Below are 13,659 nucleotides of genomic sequence, written 5' to 3'. Positions count from 1 at the left end.
CAGATTGGGAAAAAATTTTCAGGAACCATATTTCCAATAAGTATCTAATATCGAAAACACATATAAAACTTTCCCAGCTTAACAACAAAAAGACCAATAACTCAATCAAAAAACAGATGAACGACTTGAACAGACATTTCAACAAAGAGGATATTCCAATGGCCAACAAGCACATAAGACACTCAGTACCTTTAGCTGTCAGAGAGATTCATTGGTTGTGGGAATGCAAGACGGTACAGTCACTGCAGAAAAGTTCAGCAGTTTCTCAAAAAATTAAACACAGAACTACCACATGGCCTGGCACTTCCACTCCTGGGTAAATACCCATGGGACTTGAAAGCAACAACATGAACAAGACATATGTACACCAATGTTCACTGCAGCACTATTCACAATAGCCAAAAGGTGAAAACAACCTAACTGTCCATCAAAAAATGAATGGATAAACAAAATGTGGTACATACACACAAGGGACTACAAGTCAGCCATAAAGAGAAATGAAGTCCTGGTACATTCCACAACATGGATGAATGTTGAAAACATTATGCTGAATGAAATAAGACAATCGCAAAAGGATGTTATATGACTTCACTTATACGAAATGACAAGAACAAGCAAATGTATAGAGACCAAAGTTTATTAATGGTTACCAGGGGTGGAGGAAGGCAAACAAAGGGGAGCCATTGTCTGGGAAGTGAGTTTCTGTTTATGATGATGGGAAATTCAGCATCGATTGTGGATAATCATCGTACAACATGATTAATGTAATTGATATAACTAAGTTGTACACCTGAAAAATGTTGAATTGACAAATACTGTGTTATATTTTTACAACCGCCAATAAATAAATACCACAAAAAAAGTTAAAAACAAATTTAAAAACTTCAAGCAAAAAGGAGATAAGATTCCGCAGTGCTTCAAAAAAAAAAAAAAAATTGAACAGCCCTATCTAGTGAATACAGAACAAAAAGCAAAACCACAAAACTAAATGCTGTCGTTACCATGTAAGAATAAATGATCCATGCATACAACTTAAGAAGTTAGAAAACAAAGAATAAAAGAAGCCTTAAAAAATTAATACAAACAAAAGTAGGGTGAATTACACAACTGAAAGAACTGAATGACTAAGTCTAACAGCCAATTCTTTAAAAAATGAGATACACAAACTTCTAGCAAGATAATCAAGACATGAAAAGGAGAAAAAAATACAGGTCCATAAGAAGAACTCTTATGCTAATATATTTTAAAGACATAAGGACAAACTTGTAGAAAAACGTCAATTATCAAAATTGACTCTAAAAAAATGTACACATAAAATGCCAAAAAAAGATGGCCAAGCCAAGTTTATGGGCAACTTCTATAAGAAGAGATAACTAACTCCTACACATATTCAAGGGGGAAAAAAGTTCTAGTAATACAACAGATAGAAAATTTTTCAGCTTAATTTACATGTATCAAGAAAAAAAAAAACATTGCCACTGAGTCAATTCTGACTAATAGTGACCCTACAGGACAAAGGAGAACTGACCTGTAGGGTTTCCAAGAAGCGCCTGGTTGATTAGAACTGCCAACCTTTTGGTTAGCAGCCAAATTCTTAACCACTATGCCACCAGGCATAAGGTAGCATAATCCAAATACCAAATCCTCAGAAAGTTTAAAAAAGAAAAAAAAAGCCAAAACTGTAAATCAGTCTTACTAATAAATGACCAAATATTCTTAAAGTAGCAGCAATCAAATTCAGTGTTACATATTTAAAAAACGCAAATCTTTTAGAACTATAAAGACGGTTTACTATCAGGCTAGTTATTAATATAGCATTCAAATAGATTCAATAAGAAAAACCTTAGGGCTGTGTCAACCAGTAACATTTGAAAATTTTAACATACATCTCCCGTTTAAAAAAAAAAAGTAAACAAATGAAGGAAGGACATTTATTGACATGCTAAAGAATATTTCTATCAGATCAAAGGCCAATTATTTCTTGACATTAAAACACAACAGACATTCTTACTAAAATCAAAGCAAGAGGGCAATGTCCACCATCTTCTAATATTTAACACTATGCTCAAAGCTCTAGCCAGTGAAATAAGACAAGAAAGAAACATGAGGCAAACTACCTGAAATAGAACTACCTCGATTAGTAGAGTAAAATCCAAAAATTAACAGAAAACTTGACTTATTTTCTTAACTATGTCATGAATATGATGATACATTTTCAGGCAAAATTAAAACTACTACGTACATTAAAAATATACACGTAAGGGATATTTAAATTTAATTTTGGAGGGGGGGATGCATCTTGGAACCCTGGAAATATGATGTTTGGAATTGATAAGTCGGATTCTTTCTTATTATCTAGCAAGGTCAATAATAAAATGACCAGGGGAAACTTATAAAATACAAAAATTCAAAAAACACTTGGAAATTAGATACACAAGGAAAATCATTTCTACTGAAAGTCAAATAAGAACTGAAAACCTGGGGAGGCCTTCTATATTCCTGGAAGGAAAGTCTACATTTTAAAGAGATGTCAACTTGTTCCACTTAACGAAAGCCATTATGGCCAAATTCTCAAAAGCTGGCATTCCTACTACACATGCTGCTGGCAGAAAGGCACATTTAACAAAATGACTCTAAACTTCATGAAGAAATAAACTAAACTTCACAGACTAGCCACGAATACACTGACACAGAATAAGAAGGGGTGTACAGTACTACCAGAGAGTCAAAATGGTATAACACCAAAAGAAATAAAAACCAGGCCTTCATAAATAAAGGCAGTTAAAAGACTCAGAAACAGGTGTCAGAAATATTTAAGAATAATGTCTACACTAAAAATGCCACTTCAAATCAATGTGGACCGATTATATAATAGATGGTACTTAAAGAAAAAGAGAACGCTAGACCATTACTTCACACCGAAAAAGAAATGAAAATCATCAAAAAACATAAATTGTTCTATCTGACTAGTAATCAAAGAAATAAAAAAAATTTAAATCCCCTATTCTTACGTCAAACAAAATTTATCACGATAATACTTAAAATCGTTGAATATTTGCAGGATGTGGCACATTCTATTTTTCTACCTTTTTGGATAACAATTTTGCAATACAAGTATGTAAAGGGTTAAAAGTATTCGTCTTATGAACCCAGCAATTCCACTTCTAGAAACAGGCTCCAAGGAATCACAAACATAGGATGTACTGCAGCATTGCTAACATCTAAGCATAAAGGCAAAGGAGGGGAGCACAAATTTAAGGCCGTTTGAATCAAATACAAAATAACATAAATCGCTACAAATGTTACAAAAAAAGAACAAACTTCAATTCTAATTACTTTCAACTTACTCTTAAAAAAATTTTAAATAGTGGAAAAATCCACAAATTTGAAATGCAAATGAGAACGACAATGCAATACCACTTCACACCCACTAGAACGGCTACAATCAAAAAAACAATAACAAGTGTTGATAAGGATGTAGACCAATCGGGACCCTCTTACATTGCAGGTCAGAATGTAAAATGGTACCGCGGCCCCTTTGGAAAACAGTCTGGCAGTTCCTCAAAATGTTAAACATAGAGTTGCCACCCAAACCCCAAACCCACTGCTGTCAAGTAGATTCTGACTCACAGAGACACTACAGAACCAAGTAGAACTGCCCCCAAGGGCTTTGAAGGCTGTAATCTTTACGCAAGTAGACTGCCACATCTTTCTCCCACAGTTACCACATGACCTGGCAACTCCATTTCTAGTTATATCATCAAGAGAAACGAAAACAATACACCCACACAAAAACTTGTACACGCATGTTCATAGCAACATTATTTATAATCAAAAAGTGGGAACAACTCAAATGTTCATTAACTGAGGAGTGGATAAAACGTGGTACATACACACAATGGAATACTATTCAGCCATAAAAAGGAATTAAACACTGGTTTTTTTTTTTTAACGTTACAACATGAACATTGAAGATATTATGCTAAGTAAAAGAAGCCAGTAACAAAAAGACCACATACTGTATAATTGCATTTATATGAAATGTCCAGAATGGACAAATTTACAGAAACAGAAAGTAGATCAATGGTTATGCGTAGGACTGGGGGCGGGGCGGGGGGGTACAGGAGTATGAAGAGTGACTGCTAATGGGTATAAGGTCTCTTTTGGGTGGGAAGGGAGAAACTGTTCTAAAATTACATTGCAGTGATGACAGCACGATCTCATGAAAACAAAAAAAAACCACTGAACTGTATACCCATGAATTTTATGCCGAGTTGAACTATATCTCAATGGAGATGCTTGAAAAAATATAAAACAGCTTTACTCACTCAAATGTGAACCTCTCTTACTCAAAGAAGACTTAAAACATTTCTCTTGAGACTCACCTTTTAAGGGCATCTTTGAGTTCAGGCACAGAACGGATACACTGAACTGTAGCATTCATGTAACAAGTGTTACCAAGGTTTGTCAATCCACATGGTAATTCCATCTGGTATAAAGGATTAAATCATTTTTATAAATTAATGACACAGCATATATAAAATCACTAAAGTTCAGACCCTGAGGCAAGTCTTGTTTACCAACTCCTACCATTTCAGTCCACTGTCACCCTAAAGTAACTACGTTTTATCGCCCTCACCAAAAACTTTTACATGCATCACGCTGACACAATCACTGTGTTTCAGTTCCCTTCTTGAACATAAGAGAACAATCGTATCAGCCCTGCCTCCCTCCAGGCTTGTGAGAATAGAGCGGCACAGTATACACATAAACACTTCAAAAAAATGAATGACACTATATAAATACTCGGTGGTACAAAAAAATAACATTTGCCACGTATGTGTTGACCACTTTCTAAACTGACTTTGTATTTAGGGAGAAACTGTATGTATTTTCAACAAGGAGGGTTTTTAATACTTTGAACATACTAGCACTTGAAATATTTAATTTCTTTGAGCCTGTTTCCTCATAGAACAAAAGTGCTTAAACAGCACTATCTGCCAGATACATATTTATTACATACACTGACTTTGTGTGTGTGCGTATATGTACCTTACAACAATCCTCATCTGTAAAATAAGGTTAATTATGATACCTACACTTCATAGACTTATGAAACTTAAAATTATAACCCATGAATTACAAACCTTATGTTTAATGTTAGATGTAAATAAAATTCACTTGAAAATCAGAAAAGTAGTAATAGTCAAAGTATACAACATTAAAAAAAACATTAATTTTATGAGTTATCTGACTAGAAAAGGACTCCCTTAAGCCTACTGCAAAAATAATAAAACTCCTACCGACTGGTGAAAACACCTTGACATTAACAATTAAATCTTAAAAACACTTTGATGCTCTTTCTGAAAGACAACTAATAACTGTCCTTTGAAAAGTACTGATCTAACGAACATTTGGCATATCTTACAGCAGATGCTAACTGTTCTTCTGTCATGTCTTCTACGAAGACAGTTTTAGCTGAGGGTTCCTCTGGAAGAGCGTCTGCTGAGCCCATCATTAGGAGATTCATTCCCTGTTTAAAAAAAAAGTAATCTCATTAAAATCCATGAAAGTTGATAATGTTTATGCCCAATGAAAGATGCCAGACACAAAAGAACATATATCACACGATTCTACTGATATAAAAAGTCCAAAAAAAGCAAATCTATAGAGACAGAAAGTAGATTAGTGGTTGCCAGGGGCTGTGGGGACTAGGAAATGAGGAGTGACTTCAAATGAGCACAACGTTTCTTTCTGGGGTGATGGAAATGTTCTAAAATTATATTGTGCTGATGATCACACAACTCTGTAAATACACTTAAAAAAAAAAAAAACATACAGAGGTGGTGGCTGCCTGGGAGCAGGGGTTACCTGCTTGGCTGCAAAGGGGCATGAGGAAACAAGTAATGGGGCTTCTTTAAATAAGTACACAAAAAGTCAGTAAGGATATACGTGACTTGAACAACATTATAAACTAACTTGACCTAAATAATCAGTACTTTACCAACGACAGCGAAATACATTTTTCTCAAGTGCACAAGAAACAGTCTCCACATGAATGAGCCATAAAAAATATCAGTAAATTTCAGAAGACTGAAATAATACTGAGTATTTTATCCGACCACAACAGCATCAAACCATAAATAAGTAAGACAAGAAGATCTAGAAAAGCCCCCAAATATTTAGAAATTCAATAAAGTAGTTCTAAACAACCTATGGGTCAAAGACGAAATCACAAGATAAATTTTAAAATGTATTTAACTGAATAATAACACAATGTATCAAAACATAAATGCAGCTACAAGTGCTTAGAGAAATTTATCATTTCTAAATGTTTATGTAAGAAAGGCATAAAAATTCATTATCTAAGCATATACCGTAAAAAACAAAAAAAGCAATTTAAACCGAAAGTAGAAAAAAAGGAAATAATTTTAAATGGATATCAGTAAGATAGAAAATGAATATTAAATCAACAAAGTCAAAAAGATTTATTGATAAACTTTTAGCAAGACTGATTTAAAAAAATAATTTAAAAAATTACTAATATCAGGAATGAAAGAGGAACATCAATAAAGATGCTATAAATATAAAAAAGATACTCAGTGAATATTCTGGATATATGAACCACTTTATGCCAATAAATTAGACATCATTAAAATAAATTCCTTGAAAGACAAAACTCACCAAAACTGACATAAAAAAAAGAGAAAATCTAGCCATATCTATTAAAGAAACTGAGTATTAATCAAACAAATTTCCATAAAGAAAACCCAGCCCCAGACAGAGGTGCTAGTAAATTATTTTAAATATTTAAAGTAGTAATATCAATCTGACATAAATTCATTCAGAGAAGGGAATACTTCCCAACTCTTTCAGCGCATACAATATAACCCTAAAAAACAAATTAAAATATTACAAAAAAATAAAATTACAGACTAACATTCCTCACAAACATGTATGCAAGTATTCTTAAAAATATATCAGAAATTTATATCCGGCAGTACATTGTGGCTTAGTGCATATATCCCAAGCTGCCGTTCTCAAAGTGAGGTACGCAAGCTCCTATGGGTCCCTGAGATTCTTTCAGAAAGTCAGTGAGGTCAAAACTATTTTCATAATAATGCCAACAAGTTATTTCCATTTTTTACTATGTTGACATCAGCACTGATGGTGCAAAACCAATAGTGGCTGAAACTGTTAGCGGCTTAGCACCTATCAAGGCAGTGACATCAAAATGTAGTATAGTACACAACCAAGAAGCCCTGAGGGAGCAGGAGAGCAGCAGGACTCAGACCCCAAATTCTCATAAAAAGACCAGACTTAACGGCCTGACTGAGACTAGAAGGACCCCAGTGGTCACAGCCCCCAGACCTTCTGTTGGCCCAGGACAGGAACCATTCCCGAAGCCAACTCTTCAGACAGAGATTGGACTGGACAATGGGTTGGAGAGGGATGCTGGTAGGAAGTGAGCTTCTCGGATCAGGTGGACACTTGAGACTATGTTGGCATCTCCAGTCTGGAGGGGAGATGAGAGGGTGGAGGGGGTTAGAAGCTGGCGGAATGGATAGGAAAAGAGAGTGTGGAGGGAGTGAGCAGAGTATCTCATTAGGGGGAGAGCAATTGGGAGTATATAGCAAGGTGTATATAAGTTTTTGTGTGAGAGATTGACTTGATTTGTAAACTTTCAATTAAAGCACAATGAAAATTTTTTTTAAATATAGTAGGAAAAACGATTAATTTTATCATATCCCAACGTTTGAATACATTTTTTTTTTAATTCTGCATCATGAAATGGGAGGTACCCATAAAAAATTTCTGCTGCATATCAAAGTTCATAGCTGTGTTAAGGATATGTATTTGTGCAAATGTCTGAGTTGCAGACTGGAATTTTGAATTTTATGGAATACCATTTTTACTTAAAACAACTGACAAAGTATTGTTTTTCAGAATTGGGTATTCAGCAGACATTTTCTCAAAAGGAAAAGTGAGCTTGTCAGTTCAAGGAAAACAACTGACAATATTTATAGTTGCCAATGACAAAATTAGAGATTTCATGTGAAAGTTAGCATTTTTTATCTGCTACTATGAGCTTGGCAGCTTTCACGTATTTAAAGTCTTTTCTGGTAAGACTGGTCGAGATATTAACAAATGCAATTTTTTGGTAATGTATAATGAAATGTGTTAACATATATAAGATTTAAATAACTCAGGAAATGAATATTTTCCAAAGGACCAATACAGATGGTACAAGATCACGCATGAGTATAAGACTGATTCTAAGCGCAAAAGAAAACCACAGATTTTCACATACAAAAGGTAACTGATGTGGTTTCAGATTCCACCTCTGCAACTAACTCACCAGTGTTGAGTTCTGGTGTGTATGAAAGACGAGTGTGCACGATTTTATCTGTAAAGACCATGAAAATACTCCTCCTCTTCCAACTACATAACTGTCAGACCGATTTCCTTCACAGACTTCAACCAAAACAACATATTATGCCAGACTGAATGCAGAAGCAGAAATGAGACTTCAGCTATCTTTTATCAAGCTAGATATTACAGAAATTTACAAAAATGTAAAACAAAGCCAGCTTTAACTAAATTTTGGTTTTGGAAAATATTTTTAAAAAGGAAATATATAATGGGCTTGTAATTGTTATTTTTAAATAAATGAGTAAGAACTATAAAACTCCTCAGTTTTAATTTCTAATATGGTAAATAGCAGTAGATACAACCCACATATACAAAAGCTCTTTGGGGTCCTCAATAATTTTTAAGAGTGTAAAGGTCTGCAGACCAAAAAGTTTGAAAACTGAAGAATCTGGGATTTCAAGGTTTAACAGTTAAAAATCAATGAAACTAACCACGTTACAGAATAAAGGAGAAAAATCCTATGATCATCTTAGCAAGTAGAAAAGAGCATTTGAAAAAATTCAAGTCATTCATAATAAAAAGCCTCAATGAACTAGGACAAGATAAAGACATCCACTCTCACTTCTATTTAACACTGTATTAGAAGTCCTAGCCAGTGAAATTAGGCAAGAAAAATGAAAGTCATACAGATTGCAAAGGGAGAATTAGAACCGTCTTCATTTGCAGATTAACATGCTTGTTACACAGATAACCCTATCCCAACCAAACCAAACCTGTTGCCTTCGATTTGGTTCCAACTCATATCAACCGTACAGGACAGAGCAGAACTGCCCAATAGGGTTTCCAAAAACCGGCTGGTGGATTCAAACTGCCAACCATTTGGTTAACAGCCAAGTTCTTAACCTTTATGCCACCAGGGCTCCAGATAACCCTAGAGAATCTACAAAAAAACTACTGGAACTAGTAATTGAATTTAGCAGGGTCACAGCATGAAAATCAACTTACAAAAATCAGCTATATTCTAGTCATGAAAATGGGAAAACACTTTTTTTAATATCATTTTCAATGGCATCAAGAAACATTAAGTTCCAAGAATCTAACAAGAGGTGCAAAATCTCTATACTGAAAACTATAAAACTTGCTAAAAGAAATAAAGACCCAAATAAAAGGGGAAGTACACCATAATCAAGGCTTTTAACACTCAATATTGTTAAGATGTTCATTCTCCCCAAATTGAACTACAGATTCAATGCAATCTCAACAAAATACGAGGTATTTTGGTAGAAACTGACGAGCTTTAAAATTTATAAAGAAAAAAAGGAACTATAATAAGATATTCTTGGAAATAATGAAAGAAGTTGAAGAACTTTTCCTGTCTTGTTTCAAGACTTATTAGGAAGGCTTTGAAAATTAAGATTGTGTTATCAGTATAAATTTAATCAAATAGGTCAATAAAACAAGAGTTCAAAAATAGACCTACAATCAATTTTCAAGGCTCCAGCAAAAGTCAATGGGAAAAGTAAAGTATTCTCAACAAATGGTGCTGAAATAACTAAATATACCAAAACAAAAAATAGCAAATCTGTAGCCGTCGAGTCAATTCCAACTCACAGCAACCCTATAGGACAGAACAGAACTGCTCCATAGAGTTTCCAAGGAGTGCCTGTTGGATTTGAACTGCCAGCCTTCTGGTTAGCAGTCACAGGACTTAACCACTACACCACTAGGGTTTCCAACTGAACATATACATGAAAAAAATCATCCGTAATTTATTCTGGTGTAAAAGTAGGAAACCACATTATCATAAGTGTTTTGGAGATTAATACTTACATTTTTTATTTTGATGTTTCCCCAATCATCATCCTGTTTTAAAAAACAAATAAAATACATTTAACCACCTCTGTACAATCTAAAAACAATTTCATAATCAACTAATTTTTAAGCTACTTCAAAATAAAATAAAATTTATGTGGTATGAAGATTTTATTTAAAATTATTGCAACTAAAATTATCTTAGAAAACAAAATATACACAGACCTAAAGCTAGTAAGTCTAACAGTGGCTTAAGTTGTACAAGAAAAGATAATTTGAAACAGAAAATAACAAGTACTGGCGAGAATATAAACTGGAATCCTTGTACACTGCTGGGTGGAAATGTAAACCGGTGGCAGCTGCTGTGGAAAAGTCCGGCAGTCCCACAAAAAATTAAACATAATTACCATATGACCCAGAAACTCCACTCCTAGGTATTTATCCAAAAGAACCGAAAACAGGGATTCAAATAGATACTTGTACACCAGTGTTCACCACAGCACTATTCACAACAGCCAAAAGGCAGAAACAACCCACGCGTCCATCAACGGGTGAATAGATAAAAATGTGGTATTATACATATAACAAATTATTCGGCCATAAAGAGAAATGAAATTCTGATACTTGCTATGACATGCATGAGCCTTGAAAACACTATATTAAGTGAAATAAGTCAGGCACAAAAGGGCAAATATTGTATGATTCCATTTATATGAAATATCCAGGATAGGCAAATTCATGAAGTCAGACAGTAGATTAGAGGTTACCACCGGGTTACCAGAAGGGAATAGAGAGTTCTTCCTGAATGGGTAGCTTCTGTTTGGGTAAAGAAAACGTTTTGGAAATAGTGGTGATGGTTGGACAACACTGTGAGTGTGTTTAATGTCACTGAACTGTGCACTTAAAATGGTAAATTTTATGTTATATGTTTTACCATAATAAAAAAAATTAAAAAAAAAGAAGACAATCTGAAAGACAGTAAATTTGACAGCACTAAAAGTACTAAAAAACGCTTGACTGATGACAAATGACAGATCCTAATTTTTTGCACGTTTGGAACCAGCAGAGCTATTTAAATACTAGCTTATGTATCAGGAATGAAGAGTATTTTACAAAATAAGGTCCACCTTGATTAGGTGACTAATAATTTACCACCCAACAGGAGAATAAGTGCTATTAAAAATTATACCAGGAAAATAAACTACTCCAGGCAAAATGACCTTTAATAATATCTGTATATCCACAAATGTTTCTCAAGTCCTGAATTTCATATCTATAAAGCAATTATATACTTTCCCCTCACTGTGCTCAATAAAATCAAGTGTTTTTTTCCTAATATGATGGTTGGTCCACATATATTTTAACTTTACTGCAGCTAGGCCTTTCCCTTCATAGGATGAAGTCAGTTCCATATTACTCCTTTGTTTTTACGGAAGGTGCCAGGCACTTAATCCTCATCTCCCTATACTGTTGTCAATAATTACCTCTCTGGACACTCTGCTTCCTAAAGGCCCTTCTCAGTTTAAGGGCTATTACTGCTAAGTATAAGGAATGAAAAATATAAATGCCCTCTCACATCACTTACTTAAGGTCATAAAAAGCTGGAAATAGAACCCAGATGTGCTTGACTTGTAAATCACGTGGTTATGGTTCTTTAGTATACATTAAACCTCTCTGACACTCGGTTTCCTAATTTATACAATATGAATAATACATACACTTGAGAATTAAAGAAAATAAATGAAATGCCTGCACAAAATAAGTACTCAATAATTATAGCTATTAGTCATAGTTTCAGTTAATTAGCATTTTTCCGTAATTCTCCACAGCATCCAGTATAGCACTCAGCACAAATTATCAACTTGACTAACGACCAGAAGTTCACACTGCAACTTTATAGTGTTTGATTTTTCACCAACATGGATTTTAATGCCCATCAAACAGGGGTAGCTACAGTTCTTCAGCATTTTATATATAACCCTTGACACAAGTTGTTTTTTTTTTTTTAAAACTATACTTATATGGAAACCTTGGTGGTGTACTGGTTAAAAACTATGGCTGCTAACCAAAAGGCTGCCAGTTCAAATCCACCAGGCACTCCCTGGAAACCATATGAGACAGTTCTACTCTGTCCTATAGGATCGCTATGAGTTGGTATTGACTCGATGGCAATGGACTTGGGTGTTTTTTTTTTTTTTTTTGGTTACACTTACATAGTATTATGAATAATAAAGAAAATATCTTTTCTGTGGCCCTTCATCAACGACACAGGTAAGCTTGCACCCTTAATCATAGTTGCTGTGATCATTCCAAGAGAACAAAAGGAAACATCAGGATCCCTCTTTTTTTAAACAAAATTTTTTTTTCTCCCATCTCCAGGTATGAGTTAGTGATTCATCTTAAGAGAAAGGGGCTCTTCTTCAATGAGTAGGATGAAAGAAGAAAGACCAATGGAAACAGTATTCCAGAACCAGGCCTTTGGTAAGGACATTGAAGCACTCTGAATTTGTATATTCAAATGCATGGACAAAAACACATTCTGTGCTGTCATTTTTTAAAAACCAATTTAACTTATTGATTCATATTTTTAACAAAGCTTCCCATCCCTTTAATGGAAATACAGTAAAGAAATACAAATAAAATTTTATATTAGTCTAAACAAAATAAAATTAAATACTTTTAATTTTTTCCTCACAGGAAAAAAATTCAAACAGTACAGATAAATGGAAAGTGTGCCACTCCCTTGACCCCCAGAGGTACCCATCAATACAATGCCTTTTAAAAGAAAAATAAAACTTTTCATAATAGCATTTTGAAATAGCTATAATAATCCTCCCTAACACTAAGATGAATAAAAAACCCACTCCCATTGAGTCAAATCCGACTCGTGGCAACCCCACGTGTATAAACCAGTTTTAATTTCATTGATTACATACTCTCCACAAATAAAAAATATCTCAAATATTAAATTAACACTAAACACATTTTCAAGTGTTAATTATGATATAATAATACAATAATAGTATGTTATGAAAAATGGACTAAATTTTACCTTCAATGTTCCTCCTTTCACCATAACTTTCTGTCTGGCTGGCTGGACTCCAGTTAATGCAAAAAGCTGAGCCTTGAACACCATTGGCGGTTCATCAGTATTCAACTCTACACCTTCAAATTTCTCCTTTCCCCATTTTACAGTAACTGCAAACAAAACCATCATTTATTTTTTTCATTTACAAAATAACAAGATTTTAAAATTTTCAATTATTAGGCTAGTTCTTGAAAGCTACTTTGTGTCATTCATCTTTTTGCCTGCATCATGCCTACCTAATCAAGAGTAGCTCACAGGCAGTAAAAAACCCAAACCAAACCCACTGCTATCAAGTAGATTCTGACTCATAGTGACCCTATACAGCAGAGCAGAACTGCCCCACAGAGTTTCCAAGGAGTGCCTGGTGGATTCAAACTGCCAACCTT

The 13,659-nt window shown here is 34.2% G+C and overlaps 1 protein-coding gene across 1 annotated transcript in view; it reads right to left on the bottom strand.

Annotated features, from left to right (window-relative positions):
* The window catches only part of USP14 (ubiquitin specific peptidase 14), a 45,993-nt gene extending 32,579 nt beyond the window's left edge, over positions 1-13,414 (bottom strand). Inside the window, exons 1-4 of the mRNA XM_003406363.4 lie at positions 13,238-13,414; positions 10,204-10,236; positions 5,429-5,533; positions 4,386-4,489 (exon numbers count right to left, since the gene is read on the bottom strand). Coding sequence (XP_003406411.2) covers positions 4,386-4,489; positions 5,429-5,533; positions 10,204-10,236; positions 13,238-13,402 — 407 coding nt within the window. The 5' untranslated portion in view covers positions 13,403-13,414. The remainder of the gene's footprint in view (positions 1-4,385; positions 4,490-5,428; positions 5,534-10,203; positions 10,237-13,237) is intronic.
* Positions 13,415-13,659: the final 245 nt, after the last annotated feature.

Source organism: Loxodonta africana, chromosome 11, assembly GCF_030014295.1.
Source record: "Loxodonta africana isolate mLoxAfr1 chromosome 11, mLoxAfr1.hap2, whole genome shotgun sequence".
Classification (NCBI taxonomy): domain Eukaryota; kingdom Metazoa; phylum Chordata; class Mammalia; order Proboscidea; family Elephantidae; genus Loxodonta; species Loxodonta africana.
The sequence above is the reverse complement of the archived record's forward strand: the minus strand, read 5'-3'. Positions and strand labels throughout refer to the sequence as shown.